Here is an 18,451-nt window from a genome sequence, read left to right as displayed (position 1 = left end):
GCCTGGAATAGCAGCACTAGGAGGCTGAGGCAGGAGGATTGTCATAAGTTTGAGATCAACCTGGATCACTAGTAATAGCTTTAACACACACGCTCACATACACACTCTCACACACACAACCTAGGAGCAGGTCATGTGGCTTTAAAGTAACTAAAATTGGCTGGAGATCATGGCTGGTAAGCTTCCGTGATATGGAAGATGCTTATATATGGATTCCTTCTGATGATAAACAGTCTATTCTGCTAGTGTTGCTTGATGGGAATTCCCATATTTTATTTTTCTCCCTGTAACGACTGATCAACCTGAGTGTCCAGTCACAGAACAAAACCAGAGGAGGTGGGGTGGGAGATTCGGGGATTCAGACTCTCCTGGCATTAATCTTTGGCCAGTCCTCATGACGTTGGTAAGAGCTAGCTCTGCTCCCGGCTTCTACTTTGGAGTATATTGAGAGATCCGCTCCCAGGCCCTCACTTGCAGGCGTGCCTGGCACTTCCTTGGGGTGACGCTAACTCCCGGCCATTGTCAGGAACACCTTCACGGTGCAGTTTTCTGCTGGATGGGTACACAGTCAAGGGTTGGGTCACCCCCGAGGTCCACAGAGGGTTGGAAAGCAGAAGCCATCCAGTCAGTCATGCTGTGGGAGGGGGAGGGAAAGGAGAAGCCAGAGGGACCAATCGGCCCTATCTTTTCCATGGAGATACCTCAGCTGGATGGAATTTGTCTATATTTAGCAAGTGGCAGCAGGAGACAGATAAGCAGGGCTGGGGAGGGGGTGGTCCTCATAAATACTGGGGACACAGGCTACTGTTCAGTTCCTTCTTGGGTGGCCTTACCTACTCAGTGCCTGGGGAGACTGTTCTCAAGATGCCTGAGCCAGGGAAGAAAGCAGGTAGCTCCATGGGTTGGGGCTGGCTCTGGGGCAGTGGTATTCACAGGTTGTGGGAAGGGCTAGGCCCTGGTGGAGGATGAAGCCTGTGGATCCCAGGAAGGGACAGGGCAGTCTTCTTCGGTCTCAGTCTAACTCTACGCTTTCTTCCCCAGCCCTCTGATGAGCTCGAGGATAAACTTAGTGTCAGGACCACTGAGAGTTGACTCTACGAAGCCCACTAAGTTACCAGGGTCAAAGCCCCATTCTGTCTTGATCTGTATTTTCTTCCTCAGCCAGAGTCCTTGCTTCAAGGAGCTCAGACTTAGGCTACAGTGAAGCCAGCTCACTGAGTCTCTGAGCACATTCTGGTCTCAGTTTCTGAACAGTATGTGGGGGGTGGGGGTGGGTAATGATCCCTTCCAGCTCTGAGTGTCTGCGCACGAGCCTGAACCAGGGGACTCACGCCACGGCTGACTCCAGATGTTGGGGGGACACTGCGTCTCTTGTCTGGGAAAGGACAGGCAAAGGGCAGAGAAACTGTAGCTAAAGGCCTGGACCAGGCCTGTGCCCTTGCAGAGGTCACGGGGGCAGGGACCCAGCCCCCAGCCCCTGCTGCTCCCTGGCTAGTGTTATCTCTGTTCCTTCCTAGTCGGAAGCCCTCAGAGGACAAATTTAGCTATCTTCCTAGTAGGCAGAGTGCCGGGGACCCTGCCAAGGGCCCCAGGGTGGGAGAGGGGGCTGGGCCTACCACTGGTGCTGCCTGGCATGAGGTAGGAACATCCTGTGTGGTGGTGAGGACAACAGCCCGAGCCCTTTCACCTGTGATCTTCTGTCAGTTAATCTCGACTCTCACCTGAGACATAAATACAGCTGCACCTACCCTGTAGACCTATTGGAGCATTAGACGAGAGGCTCAGAGCGTGCGCCACAGTCTTTGTGAGGAAGGGTGTCAGCAGTGGAGCACAGGGGAGCCCAGCTCCTGCCGTCTCCACCCGGCTCTTCAGGGTCAGCCTTCAGCAAGAAGCCACGGTCGACGGAGGTGACCGCAGGCAGCGATGCAGTGTTCGAGGCTGAGACGGAGCGGTCAGGCATGAAGGTGCGGTGGCAGCGGGATGGCAGTGACATCGGTACCGGTGACAAGTATGGTTTGGCAGCAGAGGGCAAGCGGCACACCCTGACCGTGCGGGACGTGGGCCCTGACGACCAGGGTTCCTACGCGGTCATTGCGGGCTCCTCGAAGGTCAAGTTTGACCTCAAGGTCATGGAGGCAGGTAAGAGCTTGCTGACCTCTCCCGGAGGCCCACCATGAACTGCGCTCCCCTCTTCTGCGCCAAGCTCTCTCTAGGCATTTAGCGGTGGCTGCAGCCCTTTCCGAGCAGGCCCTGAGTCTGGTCACCCCCAGATAAGACATTGGCTAGCTATGTGTGTTGGCGGGAATCCTAAGAGCTCGGTGGTGGTGGCGGTGGTGGCGGTGGGGGGTGCTGGCTCAAGGCCAGAGCCCGGAAAAGAGAGAGCAGATGGATCTCAGAGCTGTCCAGAGCAGAAATCTGGACATGCGGCCATCTGCCCGTGGAGGTGAGAGGAGAGGCAGGTTGGCTCCTCTTCTTGGAGCGGGCCCAGTGGCTGAAGGAGACCAGGACGCTGCTGCACAAGTGAGATGCGGCTTCGATGGGACACGGGTCTGCTGTTTGAGAGAGGGTGCGTGTAGGGGGGCCTCTGATTAGAAACTGTGCTATGCTGTCACCTCAGCTCCTCCAGAGAAGGCAGCTCCCACCCCTTCAGAGGCCCCAGAGGCGCCCAAAGAAGCCCCTGTTCCAGCCACTGAGTTGGAAGAAAATGTCTCAAGTCCTGAAGGTGAAGGGGACTGGGTAATGAGGGACAGGCCAATGGGGGGTCGGGGGGTGTCCGGGGATGGGTCTAAATAGCCTTCTTTCTCAGGGTCAGTCTCAGTAACTCCGGGTGGCTCAGCCCCAGGGAGTCAGGGAGCCACTGAGGACCCTATTGGCCTCTTTCTGATGCGGCCACAGGATGGCGAGGTGACTGTGGGTGAGTGGGGGCTTCTGCACTCAGTGGTGGTGTGGGAAGCCCCGGCGCACCTGTTCAGCCTGCCACATCTTTCCTGTAGGTGGCAGCATCGTCTTCTCGGCCCGCGTGGCTGGGGCCAGCCTCCTGAAACCACCTGTGGTCAAGTGGTTCAAGGGCAAGTGGGTGGACCTGAGCAGCAAGGTGGGCCAGCACCTGCAGCTGCACGAGAGCCATGACCGAGCCAGCAAGGTGGGACCCCTGGCCAGGGACACCTCGAGCTCAGGAGGACAGGGCGTGGGGAGGCCTGGAAGACCGGGGAGCAGGGCGGAGCTGAACTATTCACCCACGCCAGCTGGGCGCTGCACAAAGCAGCTCCGAAGAACAGCCACCTGCTTGGAATTCCCAGCTGTGGGTCTTGAAAGGTGGATCCTTTCTGTAAATTACACAAAATCTCCGCAGGTGTTAGCCCTGAGAAGTGAGGTCAGCAGGCTTTGCCAAACCCATCCTTCTCAGGAATGCAGGGCCTTGCCCGCCCGACTTCCCTTATCCCCTGCCCACAGGTCTACTTGTTCGAGCTGCACATCACAGACGCGCAGGTCACTTCTGCGGGGGGCTACCGCTGTGAGGTGTCTACCAAGGACAAATTTGACAGCTGCAACTTCAACCTCATTGTCCACGGTGAGGGAGGCCCTGGGGTCTTGTCTGGTCTTGTGGTCCTCATGGGTCCTGGTCCCTTGGACTTGTCTCTGTCTCCCAACACTAAAGAGGGTAGCTAGCTGTGGTCAGATAGCAGCGCTGATCACCTGAGGTGTGAAAGCCATGCTTTCAGGGTCGTGGGAGGCTTAGAAGCAAGTTAGGGGTGGGGCTCTGCTTCCATTGTTGATGTCTCCTGCCTGACTCAGTTTGACCGTGAACTGGGAGGTAGCGGGAGGAAGGCCACTGTGGAGACTGAGATGACAAACTGCCCCACCTGTTTGGACTCAAACCCTGGGAAAAGTTAAGATGGAGTCCTAGGCCCCACTCCTTGAGCACAGCCCCCCATCACGCCCATCACGTCACTCTCTTTATACACAGAGGCCATTGGTTCTGGAGAGCTAGACCTCAGATCGGCTTTCCGCCGCACGTGAGTGGCTGTCTCTCCTCAGGGGTTGGGGGAGGTCAGCGTGAGAGGCTGAGGCCCTTTGGAGTTTTAGGTGGGGCACACGAGAATGTGACCTGAAGTCTCTGAGGGGCAAGGGCAAGCCCCTGGGTCACTGAAGAGGCTGTCTAACCCTCACAGGAGCCTGGCTGGAGCAGGTCGGCGAACCAGGTACCCCCTCCTGTCCTCCAACTGTCCTGTCCACAGACCCCGAGTATATTTGACGGAGATGGGAGGGAGCCCTGTCTGGCTGTGTCCCTTCCTCCCACTCTTCCCCCTAAGCCCCTTCTAGCTCTTTAGTGAAGCTTCATGGGGTCTCTTTCCATAGCGACAGCCATGAAGATGCCGGGACCCTGGACTTCAGTTCCCTGCTGAAGAAGAGGTGAGTCCTTGGGTCTCACCTTCCAGGGCAGAGAGTTAGACATGGCATTGAGGTTTCCCGGCTGTGTGACCCTGAACAAGACGAGGCGCCTCTCTGAGCTGGTTGCCTTGTCAAGTGGACTGACCCCAGTGTGGAAAAGAGTTATGTCCTGATAGTCATCCTCAGTGTGCCCCGCAAACCCCGTATTGGATCTGGAGTAGAACATTTCCGTAGACTCTCGGGACTCCATGAAGTAGGAAGAGGCTCCCCAAAGCTGTAGCAATGAGGACTTATCCCAGCCCCCTGACTTCATTTCCTTTTCTGTCCTCTCTTTCCCTCTCCCCCCATCCACCCTTCATGGCTACTGCTGCTGCTCCTGCCCAGAGAGTAAGGAATGGGGTTGGGAGGCTCTGGGGCAGGAGGATGTTAGCTTTGGGGATGGGTGCCCTTTCTGCTGGGGTTGGGTGACACACACCCACTAGGGTGATAGTCCTGGGGCTTGGAGTGGGCCTGCTGCCATCTCTGGTGTTGAGAAGAATGAGAAACCGGCCTTGAAAAGTAGGGCACAGTACGGGGAAGAGCGAGGGAGTGGAGGCCCTGGGTAGGGCCCCGGTCTTGGCAGAAAGGCGTCCAGACTTCTAATGTGTCCCTGTACTTTTTCCTTATCTGGAGCAGCAGTTTCCGGAGGTGAGTGTCCAACAGCCTCAGAGCCCTCTTCAGCACCTCCAGCCCGAGACCTCCCTGGTTCAACCCCCAAGACTGGGAGGGAGGGTAGGGGAAGGGAGTAGAGAATAGGGTAGAGGAGCAGAGGGAAGAGAAGGGGGCAGGGGCAGGCCCTCATTCTGTGTCCAGGAACCCCTGTCCCAGGAAGGGACAAGAGGAACTGCCTTAAGCTTCCCGGTGGGCTGTGGGACACAGGGACTCCAAGCTGGAGGCCCCTGCTGAAGAGGACGTGTGGGAGATCCTGAGACAGGCCCCACCATCGGAGTACGAGCGCATCGCCTTCCAGCACGGAGTCACAGACCTGCGAGGCATGCTGAAGAGACTCAGGGGCATGAAGCGAGACGAGAAGAAGAGCACAGGTCAGCCCTTCCCACACACAGGAAAGGAGGAGGCGCCAGCTAGCTCCCAACACAGGACAATTGCTGGGCCAGAGAGCCACACAAAAGCCCGCAGTATGGGCTGAGGGAGCCCTTAGGGGCAAGACAGGGAGCAGCGGTCGTGAAAAGGACAGATTAGCAGCGAAGCAAGGAGCACTGCATGTTCTCCATGATTGCCTAATTTAACTCTCCCAACAGCACCACCTTACAGGGATAGTATTGGTTCACTTTAACAAGTGAGGAAAACCAGGCCAGCCTGAGTACCCGTAGGCTTGAGCAGTCTTCAGCAGCAGAGCTGGCTACAAGGGGAACCATTGTTGTGAGGTGGGCCTGGGCTCCAGACTCCTCCACAGATCAGCAGGGTTGGGGCCTTAGGTCACTCGCCATGTCTCTCTAAGCTCTAAGGGAATGGAAGCTGTAGGGATGCTAAAATGAGGCTTGGCATTAACAAGAGAAAGAGAAGGGCATGTGTTATATTCCTAGTCCTCGTGATAAGATTCCGTCTTGCTGGACGCCTCTAACCCTGCCCGAGAGCTGAGCAGTTGGAAGGAACCTCAGAAAAGACAATGCAGAGCCAGACAAACAGATGGATAGGTACAGAACAGAGATGAGGAGACACAGTCATTACAGAAACCCAGAGGGTGTGGCAGGGAGACACAGCTGAGCAAGGAAGATGCCGGCACCTGTGGTGGCTGCTGGGCCTGGGGGTGGGGTGGACATTGGGGGTGGCTGGCCTGAGATGTGGGCTTCAGCCTTTCAGAAGAAGCTGGAGCCTGCATACCAGGTAAACAAAGGCCACAAGATCCGGCTTACTGTGGAACTGGCCGACCCAGACGCCGAGGTCAAGTGGCTTAAGAATGGACAGGAGATCCAGATGAGTGGCAGGTGTGGTGGGCGGGGTCTGGCCCTGGGGTTAGGAGAGAGCTGCACTGTCCTCTCTATCTATCTATCTATCTATCTATCTATCTATCTATCTATCTCTTTGACTCTGGCTCCTAGTCCTGTTTGTGTCTTCCCCCATCTCCTCCCCACTCCTAATTCTAGGTCATTTGACTTAGCCCATCTCTCTCTCTCTCTCTTCCTTCTATGTGGAACACGGCGACGGCTCCTTCTGTTTCATAGCAAGTAAGTGTCCTCCTTGACAGCCCGAAGCAGGCATGGGGTTTGTGAAGAGCACGGAGCTCGGTAGGGCTCCCCTGACATGCCCCTGTGCCCTGCCCAGGTACATCTTCGAGTCCATTGGGACCAAGCGCACCCTGACCATCAGCCAGTGCTCGCTGGCTGACGATGCGGCCTACCAGTGTGTGGTGGGAGCCGAGAAGTGCAGCACGGAGCTCTTTGTCAAAGGTGGGCCCGGGCCCAGGGAGCCCTGGGAGGAAAGGGGAGCACAGGGGACCAGCCTTCATGTTGTCCCTCCCTGGACAGAGCCCCCGGTGCTGATCACGCGGGCCCTGGAAGACCAGCTGGTGACGGTGGGACAGCGTGTGGAATTCGAGTGTGAGGTCTCAGAGGAAGGGGCCCAAGTCAAATGGTGAGTGCAGGGGTGTGGGTGTGAGCGGCCAGGTGGGGCTGGAGAATGGGGACATTGTCCATTGTCCGGTCAGGCTGAAAGACGGGGTGGAGCTGACTCGGGAGGAGACCTTCAAATACCGGTTCAAGAAGGACGGGAGGAAGCACCACCTGATCATCAACGAGGCGACCCCGGGGGACGCAGGCCACTACGCAGTACGCACGAGCGGGGGCCAGGCCCTGGCTGAGCTCATTGTGCAAGGTGAGGGCCCCAGGCCCCAGCAAGGCTGGCCACGTGGAAGGAACAGGCTTTGGGCTCGTCTTCCAGTCTGTCTGTAAGATGGGGGTGTGCTGACTTGAGCACTGCAGGAAGCGTCAGGAGGGCCGTGTGGGCCTGGTCCACGTCACCCCCCCCCCCAGCCTGCCCCACAGAGGTCCACTCTACGAGCCCATTCCTCCTGAGCTCATAGGCTCTGTCCATCCCCAGAGAAGAAGCTGGAGGTCTACCAGAGCATCGCCGACCTGGCGGTGGGCGCCAAGGACCAGGCCGTGTTTAAGTGTGAGGTTTCCGATGAGAACATACGCGGGGTGTGGCTGAAGAACGGGAAGGAGCTGGTGCCTGACAGCCGCATAAAGGTGTCCCACATTGGGCGGTGAGTGAAAAACGAGGCAGGCCAAGGGGAAAAGGCCAGACGGCGCATGACAGCAGGAGAGAGAGAGAGATGGGAAGACAAAATTACAGGGGAGGAAATCACGGGAGAGTCTCCCAAGACAGAGGGCCAGAGGTACAGAGGCAAGGAGTGTGTGAGACAGGCAGGGTGAGGCGCCCTGCCCTGCCCTCAGCTGTGCCCAGCCTCGGCAGGAGGCCACTGAGGAGGAAGGTGCTGGCTCATCCCAGAGCCTGTGGGGGCTGTGCTGGGCTCAGCTCACAGAGATCACCCAGATCAGGGGTCCCCACCATGGTGATGACCCTCCCACCCCCGTGCCGACTCTTGCACTGTTGACTTCAGAAAACCCATGAGGGAGCTGGAGAACATGAAATTAGAGAAAAAAAACAAAACAAAACACATACACACACACCAAGGAGCCACAGCAAGGCACAGTCTCCTGAGGTCAGGTGGTGTATGGAGAAGCCTGGATTGTGTGACTCAGTAGCGGTCCTTTGACTTACCACTGCCCTTCAGGGTCCACAAACTGACCATTGATGACGTCACACCTGACGACGAGGCTGACTACAGCTTTGTGCCTGAAGGGTTTGCTTGCAACCTGTCTGCCAAGCTTCACTTCATGGGTGAGCTAGTGCTGTGTGTGGCGTGTGTGTGTGTGTGTGTGTGTGCGTGCTGGGGACATGAGCAGGATGCCCTGTGTCTGAGCCCTTCCTTTCGCTTAGAGTTCCTTGCTCTTCTTCTCTTTCAGAGGTCAAGATTGACTTCGTGCCTAGGCAGGGTGAGTCTCGGGACCCTTTGTGCCAACTCAGGCTTGTCTCCTTCCCCACGCCACCCAACCCTGACTCCTTCCCACTCCAGACACAGGGATGGCAAAGATCTGAACCTAAGACCCATGTCTCAGGGTTTCTATTGCTGTGACAAAACACCACGACGAAAAAGCAAGTTGAGGAGAAAAGGGTTCATTTGGCATATACTTCCACATTGTGGTCCATCACTGAAGGAAGCCAGGACAGGAATTCCAGCAGGACAGGAACCCGGAGGCAGGAGCTGATGCTGAGGCCGTGGAGGGGGGCTGCTTACTGGCTTGCTCCTTGTGGCTTGCTCAGCCTGCTTTCTTATAGAACGTAGGAGGAGTCCCAGCCCAGGGGAGGCCCCACCCACAATGGTCTGAGCCTCCCCCATCAATCACCAAGAAGACACTGACTGGCTACCCCACAGTGTGACATCATGGAGGCATTTTCGCAATAGAGGTTTCCTCCTCTCAGATGACTACAGTCTGTGTCAAGTGGACGGAAATCTATCCAGCACGACCTATCTCCAGCACCCATGACCACAGGCCCATTTATAACTCTCTGGCCTGTGTGTGTGTACACGTTCGTGTCTGTGCAGGTGGATTCACACGCATGCACACAGGGGTGGGGGTGGGGGCCTGCGGCTCCCAGAGTCATCCTTAGGTGGTATTCCTCAGGCCCTGTCCACTCTGAGGCTCTCACTGGGACTGGGGCCCACTGATTGGGTGAGGTCAGGTGGCCGCCCAGGGAGCCCCAGGCACCCGCCTGTCTCCACCTTTCCAGCGCAAGGACTGCACTGTGCACATCTGGCTTTTCTTTATGGGTTCTGAGCATCAAACTCAAATCTTATTTTGCCAACTGAGTCATCTCTTTGGGCCTGATTTACTCAGGACTGAAATGAAAGATGACAGCGTGTCCTTCTCAGGGACGGCGCCACCGCCGTGAGGTGTTTGCCCGCCTCTCCTTTCGTCGAACATACCTTTCCTTCCTTCCTTCCTTCCTTCCTTCCTTCCTTCCTTCCTCTCTCCCTCTCTCCCTTCCTTCCTTCCTTTGCTTTCCCGAGACATGGTTTCTCTGTGTCAGGCTGTCCTGACTGGAACTCCCTCTGTAGACCAGGCTGGCCTTGAACTAGTGATCCTCCTGCCTCTGCCTCCCAGGTGCTGGGATCAAAGGTGTGCACCGCCACCACCAGCACTTATTTTCTTTACCATTAAAATTTATCTGGGCATTTCACAATCCTAACTTTAGGAGACCACCTCAGGCTAGGGCTTCCTCCAGCTCACTGGTGTCCAGCGTGGGGTCACTCAGCATTCTCGGCGCACGTAGGGAAGTCTTCACGATTAAGTCCATTTGGAAGCATTGAACACTGATCACCTCAGAAGGTGGGTTAGTGTGTCGAAGGCCCCCCTCCCCGATCTTGGACCTGTTTAATACAAGCATTCCTGACTTGTATGCCCTCTTTTTTTCTGGCAGGGTATCTGGTATTCTCGAAGGCCGGGAGGGGTGTGATCCTAGGTCACCAGGATGTTATGAACTCCCCAAGGGAGTTCCTGGGCGCGATGGAAGGTTCTAGATCTTGTTTGGGTTGGTAGTCACACCAGTGTGTCTCAAGTCGGGGCTGGTGAGAAAGCTCAGAGAGGAAAAGGCGCTTGTCACATAAGCCTGGAACCTGAGCTCGCTCTTTAGCGCCTACGTAAAGGAGGAAACCAGTTCCACCGACGCCCTCTGACTGTATGCACACTGTGGCCCGCCCGCCCGCCTGCCTGTCACGTGTGCACGTTTAATGGCACATGTTATGGTCACGATGGTGGGTGCCGCACTGAGGTGCAGTTTGCTCTCCGTGCCTTTGCATAGACCTTGCACAGTTCATGGGAGGCTGAGGCAGGTCGTCTGGACTAGGCTAGGGAGGTCCTGAGGTTTTTATTTTGTTGTTGTTTTCTTTTCTTTTGCCTTTTGAGACAGGGTCCCTCTATATAGTTCTGGTTGCCCTTGCTATGTAGACGAGGCTGTCTTAGCTCACTTGTCTCTGCCTCCCAAGTGCTGGGATTAGAGGCATGCACCACTATGCCTGGCTGAGACCCTGTCTTAAACCAAACCAAAAAATCCTATAGGGACGAACTATACTGAAACATATATCTTTTTCTTGTACACAAATTATGCTTAGACGGAATTGATAAAAACCAACAATCGGGGACATGAGGTCCCAGCATCCACCAAGCACCGCTGTACCTCCTCTGCCTCCTTTTCTCTGAACTGTACCCTTCCATACAGAGCCTCCCAAGATCCACTTGGACTGTCCCGGCAGCATGCCAGACACCATTGTGGTTGTGGCTGGCAACAAGTTACGCCTGGATGTCCCTATTTCCGGGGACCCTGCTCCCACTGTGGTCTGGCAGAAGACTATCACACAGGTACTGTGGCTCCTTCCTCAGTTTCCCTACCTGTACAATGGGGGTGTGGGATCAGATGAGTGTTAAGCTCTGCTCCACACCATACCCGACACTACTCCCTGCTGTCCTAAGTCCCAGTCACTGGCCAGAAGGCAGAGCATGGGGGGAGGCACGGTGGGGAACGGAAGAAAAGCTGGCTCAGCACCCCTATCGGTAATTCCGGTCCATCCTGTTCCCAGGGAAAGAAGGCCCCAGCTGGGCCACCCCCAGAAGCCCCAGGAGGTGCAGATGCCGACGAGGAGTGGGTGTTTGATAAGAAGGTAAGATTGAAGTTGGGCTCTGGCCTGTGGTCCTCACTCTTCTCTACACATGGTATCTACTCTGAGGAGCGACCTTTTGGGCTCTCGAGGCGGGCAGAGGGCGGGGACTGCCAGACCCCTCATCGAGGTGCTGGTGCCCTTGACTTTGCTAGGAATGGGCCCTGGATCCCTGCCTCATTCCCCTCCCCCCTTATCCTTTTTAGTAATATTTTCCTTTATTCTTGAAAATTTAATACATATTCACGATGAAATATGAGCATGCCTGCCATTTTAACCCTCCAACTCCCAATATCCCTTCCTGATATCCCTTCCCTTCTCCTCTTCTTTTTCTAGACAGGGCCTTATGCAGCTCTGGCTGACATGCAACTCCCCGAGTAGACCAGGCTGGCCTCAGAACTCATACACCCGCTTGCCTCTGCCTCAGGAGTGCTCACTTTTTCATTTTTCTCTAACACACTGAGTTCAATTTGGGCTGCCGAAACGTGCCTGAGTCTGTGCCCACCCATGAGCAAGAGCAACCTACCAGCGACCTCCTCCCAACAGCGCCTCAGTCAGGGTGGGCCTCAGAGAGCACCGCCTCCACTGCCTCAGACTTCTAGCTGGCTTTACCAAGTGCAGGCAGCCACAGGCGACTGCCACAGTGGTGGCGAGGCCAGAAGGTGGCATTTCACGGCACTCTTCCCATCCCCTAGCTCATACGTTCTCTGGGGTAGAGTCATAAACCTTTAGAAGGCAATCGACAGACGATGTGACCATTTAGTAAAATAACAATGGCAGGCTCAGCTCTGGGGCCTATGATCTCCTCAGCCATAGGCGCTTTTGATCAGGATTACTGTAGCAGACACAGCATTCCCTTCTGTGGAGCAGGCCTCAGATCCTAACAGAGCCATGCCAGGGCACCAGGGACCCCTTGCCTGCCAGGCTGGTATCTTGGCATGCAGGCTTCAGTGCAAGTAAGCCCGTTGATAACTTTTCTCCCCGAACAACCTGCACAGCTCCCCTGACTCTCTGAATGCTAGCCAGCAGGAAGGACACTTCCTTATTGGTCTGAGATCGTGTGTCCCTAGGGCTGACCTTGGCTGTGTGCGAGTGGATTCCCTCACACTCTGATGCCAGGGCAGCTGCCTGGCATGGCCCAGTTCTGTCTCTCTCCTCTGTGTCGCTGCTGGTCTGGTGGTCTTCCTGAAGCTTCACAAGAGCTCTGTGGGAGTCACATTCTTCCCACTTGACAGACAGGGAAACTGACACACAAGGGGCTACGTTCCGTGATAAAACTAGAGTCTGAGCCCCTGGCCTGTGTCACGCCTGTGGTGTCACACTGAAACTAATCATTTTCAGGGGTGCGGTTTGCACCCAGGCTGTACCCCACACCTCCCACAGACCCTGAACTGACCTTCCCTCTCAGCGAAGGGCTGATGGCTACTGTGCAGGCTGGGGTCTGACTTGGGCCTTGACCCCAACTCTCTCTCTCTCTCTCCCCCTTTCAGCTGTTGTGTGAGTCTGAGGGCAGGGTCCGCGTGGAGACCACTAAAGACCGCAGTGTCTTCACAGTTGAAGGGGCGGAGAAGGAAGACGAAGGCGTCTACACTGTCACAGTAAAGAACCCCGTGGGGGAGGACCAGGTCAACCTCACAGTCAAGGTCATCGGTGAGCTCCCGGCGGGAGAGCACAGGCCACTACAGAGGGGCCCATCTGTTCACAGAACACTGGGGAGTGCCCATCAGCTACTCACCATTTAGTTATTCAACCATTAGCACCCTAAGGGGACACTCTAAAGCAGGCAGTGGTAATGACTGGGACTTTTTTTTCTGCCCGAGAGGAGCCCTGGCTGAAGGGGAGATGGATGTGTAGACATGTCAGTGTGTGTGGCACTGACAGTTCTCTGGGAGGAACGAGCCTAGGACAAATCATTGTGTTCTGGAGGCCTGGGTGGGGTCAGGCGGATGTAGCCCATTGGAGCCGGGCCACGAGGTGACAACGAACAGTGGGCCATCAGGAGTAAGATTCTAGGTTACATTGACTCTGTTGGTGGTGGGGTAGATGGGGTGGTGAAGAGAAGGGGTGGGCGAGGCCTCGGGCCAGAGCTGACGCGGTTCCCCTTCCCCACCCAGATGTGCCAGACGCTCCGGCAGCCCCAACCATCAGCAACGTGGGCGAGGACTCCTGCACCGTGCAGTGGGCACCGCCTGCCTATGACGGTGGGCAGCCGGTCCTGGGTGAGTGCCAGGGCGCAGGGACGGCCCAAAGGCTGCTGTTCCCCGAGCGAAGGGCCACAGACCCGAGCTCTCCTCTCCTCTCCCAGGTTACATCCTGGAGCGCAAGAAGAAGAAGAGCTACCGGTGGATGCGGCTCAACTTCGACCTGCTGAAGGAGCTGAGCCACGAGGCCAGGCGCATGATCGAGGGCGTAGCCTACGAGATGAGGGTCTACGCGGTCAACGCTGTGGGAATGTCCAGGCCCAGCCCTGCCTCTCAGTCCTTCATGCCTATTGGTGAATACGCTCAACTCCCAGAATGCCCTGGGCCAAGGGGCGGATGGTAGCAGCCTCTTAGCTGATGGGTGACCTCTGCGTCAGGCCTTTGCAGGCATGGTCTGTAGTGGTGTGCGTGCGCACACTTGTCTTGCATTACAGATGAGGAAACTCAGGCTGGACAAGTTGAATGACCTCAGGGTCGCCTCACTGGTAGAACGGACACTCTAGTGAGTGCGAGCTACACCTCTCCCTGTTTTGAGACAGGATTTCACTTACGTAGCCCTGGCTGGCCTCAGACTCGCAGAGATCCACTTTCCTCCGCCTTCCCAGTGCTGGGATTGAAAACACATGCCACCCCTCTGAGGCCACAAGTAGGTATCAGATCTCCTGGAAATGGAGTTACAGGAGGCTGTGAGTCGCCACATGGGTGCCGGGAACTGAGCCCTAGTCCTCTGCAAGAGAAACAAGCCCCTACAATGGATGAGTCACAACACCATCCTGCAGCTTTTTTTTTTCCCCCCAGGAACTAATTTCTGGTTTGTGTAACTCACCTGACTGTACTTGGCCAGGAAATTCCCTCATTTCAGGATAGCTTTTGGCTTTCTCTTACTCTTGTAGCACTGCTTACACTGAAAGGCGAGTTCTTTCCGCCTCCTCGTGTCCTCTTGGCTCCCAGGCTCTCTTTTGAGTCCTTCTTTCATAACTGCTCTTGGTTTGTGAGTCAATCCAGAGACGTGTATTAATGCAGATGGAGTGTTCCCTGGAAGGGCTTGGAAGTCAGCAGAAGGGAAGCCCTGGCTAGGAGATTAGTGGACAGCTGAGGTCCTGGATACGCATGGCATCTTCCCTGCCTGGCACTCAGACCCTCTTTACCTGTCTCTGTGCAGGCCCCCCCGGTGAACCAAACCACCTGAGTGTGGAGGATGTGTCCGACACCACCGTGTCCCTCAAGTGGCGGCCTCCAGAGCGTGTGGGGGCAGGGGGCCTGGATGGCTACAGTGTGGAGTACTGCCAAGAAGGCTGTGAGTACTGCCCCCGGGCCAGCCTCAACACCCTGCTGGACTCTGGCCGGCCCTCAGAAGGTGCTAGCGAAGTGAGGTGTGATTTTGCCTCTCCCCCTCGGTGCCCACACCCAGGCTCTGAGTGGAAAGCTGCTCAGCAGGGGCTGACGGAGCGCACTTCGCTGCTGGTGAAGGACCTCCCCACTGGAGCACGGCTGCTGTTCCGGGTGCGGGCACACAATGTGGCAGGGCCTGGAGCCCCTGTCATCACCAAGGAGCCAGTGACCGTGCGGGAGATACTGCGTGAGTGCCCTCCTGCTACAGGGCCCGACACTTTTCCTTTCCCAATCGAGGAGAGCCTGCCAGAGGCGTGGGCTTTAGTGGGCAGGCGCGGGGGCAGAAAGGGTCAGAGCCTCCATCTCTGCCTTGGGCTCTTTTGGTTTTCCCATCAGCCCCTAGTTCTGGAGCAGGAACAATGTAGGCTAAAGCTTCCATGTCCTCATTGTCAGCTCCAGCACACAGGTACAGTCCACAGAACTGGACAGTGAGGCTCCTCAGGGCCACTTAGGGTCACTCGAGGCACACTTTCCATTCTTCTGTTGCTTGTTTTTGTTGTTGTTGTTTGAGACATGGTCTCTATGTAGTCCTGGCTGGCCTCAAACTTACAGACCGCCTCTGCCTCCAGAGAGCTGGGATTAAAGGTGTGTGCCACTCGTGCCTGGTTCATTCTCCCGTTCTTTACCTCAACAAAGGTGGAAGGATTGGTTCTCTAGGTTGGAAAGAAGCAACAAACTGAAGTCCTGGGAAGAGGTCCCAGAAGCCTAGAACCACACCCTTTACTCACATTTTACAAGATGGGTCACTCTAAGTAACTTCCTTACCCTCATCCTTACCCTCTATGCTCAGTGCAGCTGAACATAGTGGCGTACACCCGTAATCCTGGCACTTAGAGGTGGAGGCAGGAGGATGAGACGTCTGTGACCAGTCTGGGCTCTGTGAGCCCTTCCTTGGAAAACAAAACAAGGGCTGGAAAGATGATGTAGCAGTTAAGAGTGCTTGCTGCTCTTGCAGAGGACCAGAGTTCGGTCTTTGGCATCCATATGCGTGCCTCACAGCCATTCATAACTCCAGTTCCAGGGGACACACGGCCCTTTTCTGACCTCTACAAGTACTAGGTACTCTCTTGGTACACACACATAAACACAGGCAAAATGCCCATAGACATAAATAAATCTAAAAAGTGAACCCTCCCCCTCCCCCCAATGATAGCAGTATCCCAAGGCTCGGTGTACGGCATTTAGTGTGTCGCACACGGGAATTGCTGGTGGGTTAGGAGGGCGGCCTGCCCAGGGCAGCTTCCTTTTCAGTACAGCCCTGGGCCCTGCCTCAAGAGACTGGACCTGTGGGATCATTAGGGCTGGACTCTAGAAGGGCCCTTGTTGAACTGCCCCCCTCCTACCACAGAACGACCACGGCTCCAACTGCCCAGACACCTGCGCCAGACCATCCAGAAGAAAGTTGGGGAGCCTGTGAACCTCCTCATCCCTTTCCAGGTAGGTTGACCCCTTCCCCATCCCGAAGGAGGAACCACAGAGAAAGGATCTCCTGGGGCCATCGACCCTCGTGGAGACTGAAGCTCAGGGTTGGGCTGGCTGACCTCCCCTAGGGCAAACCCCGGCCTCAAGTGACCTGGACCAAAGAGGGGCAGCCACTGGCAGGCGAGGAGGTAAGCATCCGCAACAGCCCCACAGACACCATCCTGTTCATCCGAGCCGCCCGCCGCGCCCACTCTGGCACCTACCAGGTGACAGTCCGCATTGAGAACATGGAGGACAAGGCCACACTGGTCCTGGAGATTGTGGGTAGGTGGCCCTGGAGCCTCCCTTTCAGTACGCTTGTCTCCTGTCCCTGAGCCTAGGAGCCCGGCTCAGAACCCCTGCAGAAGGTGGCTAGACGGAGGGGCTCCTGTTTGCTAGCACCCCGCCCCCCCTCCCCGCTTCTGCTCGGGCAGCTTCAGGATGTCCAGTGATCCAATCAGATCTGTTTCCTGCAGACAAGCCAAGCCCTCCCCAGGATCTCCGGGTCATCGAGACTTGGGGTTTCAATGTGGCTCTGGAGTGGAAGCCACCCCAAGATGATGGGAATGCAGAGATCTGGGGTTATGCTGTGCAGAAAGCTGACAAGAAGACCATGGTGAGCCTGGGGGCCTCCACATAGGTCCAGCAGCCCTCCCCTTACCCTTGCCCCCCGATTCATTAGTCTGGTTTGGAGGCACCAGGGGTACCCGAGAAAGGCAGAGGCCCCTCAGAGAGCCTTCCTTCACGCCCTCCAGGAGTGGTTCACCGTTTTGGAGCATTACCGTCGCACTCAGTGTGTGGTGTCGGAGCTCGTCATTGGCAACGGCTACTACTTCCGGGTCTTCAGCCACAACATGGTGGGTTCCAGCGACAGAGCCGCTGCCACCAAGGAGCCTGTCTTTATCCCAAGACCAGGTGCTGTACCTTCGCTCCCACTGCGGGGAAGCTGGGGAAGGGAGGGAAGCCGAGCTTGGGGTGATCCGGTTGGTACCAAACCCTGTTGCCAACAGGCATCGCGTATGAGCCGCCCAAGTACAAGGCCCTGGACTTCTCTGAGGCTCCAAGCTTCACCCAGCCCTTGGCAAACCGTTCCATCATTGCAGGCTATAATGCCATCCTCTGCTGCGCTGTCCGGGGCAGTCCTAAGGTAGAGAGAGACTCAAGGTCCTGGGCTAGCCTGACAGGAGGCTGGCACACTAGACTCCCCTTGGGTAGTCCTTTCCCCAATTTGTATACCATCTTTGCCCCATCTCTGGCTATCTTCCAGTCTTCCCCCTGAATGGGGCCGACGTCCTTATGTCGGCTCTGTGTTCATTCTCAGCCTTGGGCTGAGTCTGGTGCTCCAGTGGGAACCTCTAGAATAGTCCCTCTGAATTCCCACCACTGCCGCTCACCAAGATGCTTTCCTTCTCTCCCTCTTTTTACTTGATGTACAGCCCAAGATTTCCTGGTTCAAGAATGGCCTGGACCTGGGAGAAGATGCCCGGTTCCGCATGTTCAGCAAACAGGGAGTGTTGACCCTGGAGATCAGAAAGCCCTGCCCCTACGATGGAGGGGTCTATGTCTGCAGAGCCACCAACCTGCAGGGCGAGGCACAGTGTGAGTGCCGCTTGGAGGTGCGAGGTGAGGAGCCTTCTGGGCCGGGGCTTGGGGAAAGCAGGACAGTAGCAGGGACCCTGGCGTGGCTCTGCCGCCTTGCCCAGGCAGCACCTGTGGCTGCTAGAGCGCCGACCCTGGCATGTTCAGTGGATCTTGGCCTCTGGAAGAGTGGGAAGACAAAGGGCTTGTCTCCTTGCCTCTTACAGTTCCTCAGTAACCAGGCTGGCTCCCCAGGGATGGCTTAGGTATGTATTCCAAACCACCTGAGACTAAGGGCCTAGGATGGCTATCGGGAAATGGGGGTTCAAGGGGCCTCTGTTCACTCACAAGTCAGCCTGTGCTACAGGTGCAACTGGGTGCCAGCCTATGTACCAGAGGGAGCTGGAGGAGTGCCCCTTTCCGCTACTGCATGTGTGAATGTGTGTGCAAGTGTGCATCCTGGACTGGAAGGACTGACTTCTCAGCAGTTATGCCAAGCAGCTCTGCTGGGCTCTGCGGAAAGTGACGTCAGAGCTCCTCAGGAGTGCTGTTGATCTTGGGGGCATAAAGTGTGTGGGTCCCAGAAATGGTGACTGGGGACAGGCCCTTCTGGCTGGCTCATTGTGTAAAGGCAATAAAAGATCAGTGCTGT

At 56.3% G+C, this 18,451-nt stretch overlaps 1 protein-coding gene across 1 annotated transcript; it reads left to right on the top strand.

The window, feature by feature from the left end:
* Positions 1-864: 864 nt before the first annotated feature.
* Positions 865-18,377, top strand: Mybpc3 (myosin binding protein C3). The gene is made up of 35 exons (XM_055602970.1): positions 865-889; positions 1,873-2,139; positions 2,627-2,722; positions 2,807-2,914; positions 2,994-3,142; positions 3,454-3,571; positions 3,968-4,016; positions 4,173-4,202; positions 4,360-4,413; positions 4,543-4,645; positions 5,015-5,079; positions 5,311-5,474; positions 6,245-6,377; positions 6,615-6,617; positions 6,715-6,839; positions 6,918-7,023; positions 7,097-7,263; positions 7,489-7,654; positions 8,186-8,292; positions 8,418-8,447; positions 10,732-10,871; positions 11,090-11,170; positions 12,658-12,817; positions 13,282-13,386; positions 13,473-13,661; positions 14,531-14,665; positions 14,780-14,947; positions 16,109-16,197; positions 16,311-16,506; positions 16,698-16,837; positions 16,977-17,136; positions 17,232-17,368; positions 17,658-17,844; positions 18,027-18,065; positions 18,167-18,377. The coding sequence occupies exons 1-34, from the start codon at positions 865-867 to the stop codon at positions 18,035-18,037; spliced, it is 3,963 nt and encodes a 1,320-aa protein (XP_055458945.1). The 3' UTR covers positions 18,038-18,065; positions 18,167-18,377.
* The last annotated feature ends 74 nt before the right edge of the window (positions 18,378-18,451 follow it).

This window comes from Psammomys obesus, unplaced genomic scaffold (genome assembly GCF_907164565.1).
Source record: "Psammomys obesus unplaced genomic scaffold, mPsaObe1.curated_primary_1811, whole genome shotgun sequence".
In the NCBI taxonomy this organism is placed as follows: domain Eukaryota; kingdom Metazoa; phylum Chordata; class Mammalia; order Rodentia; family Muridae; genus Psammomys; species Psammomys obesus.
This window is presented reverse-complemented; position numbering and strand designations above follow the sequence as displayed.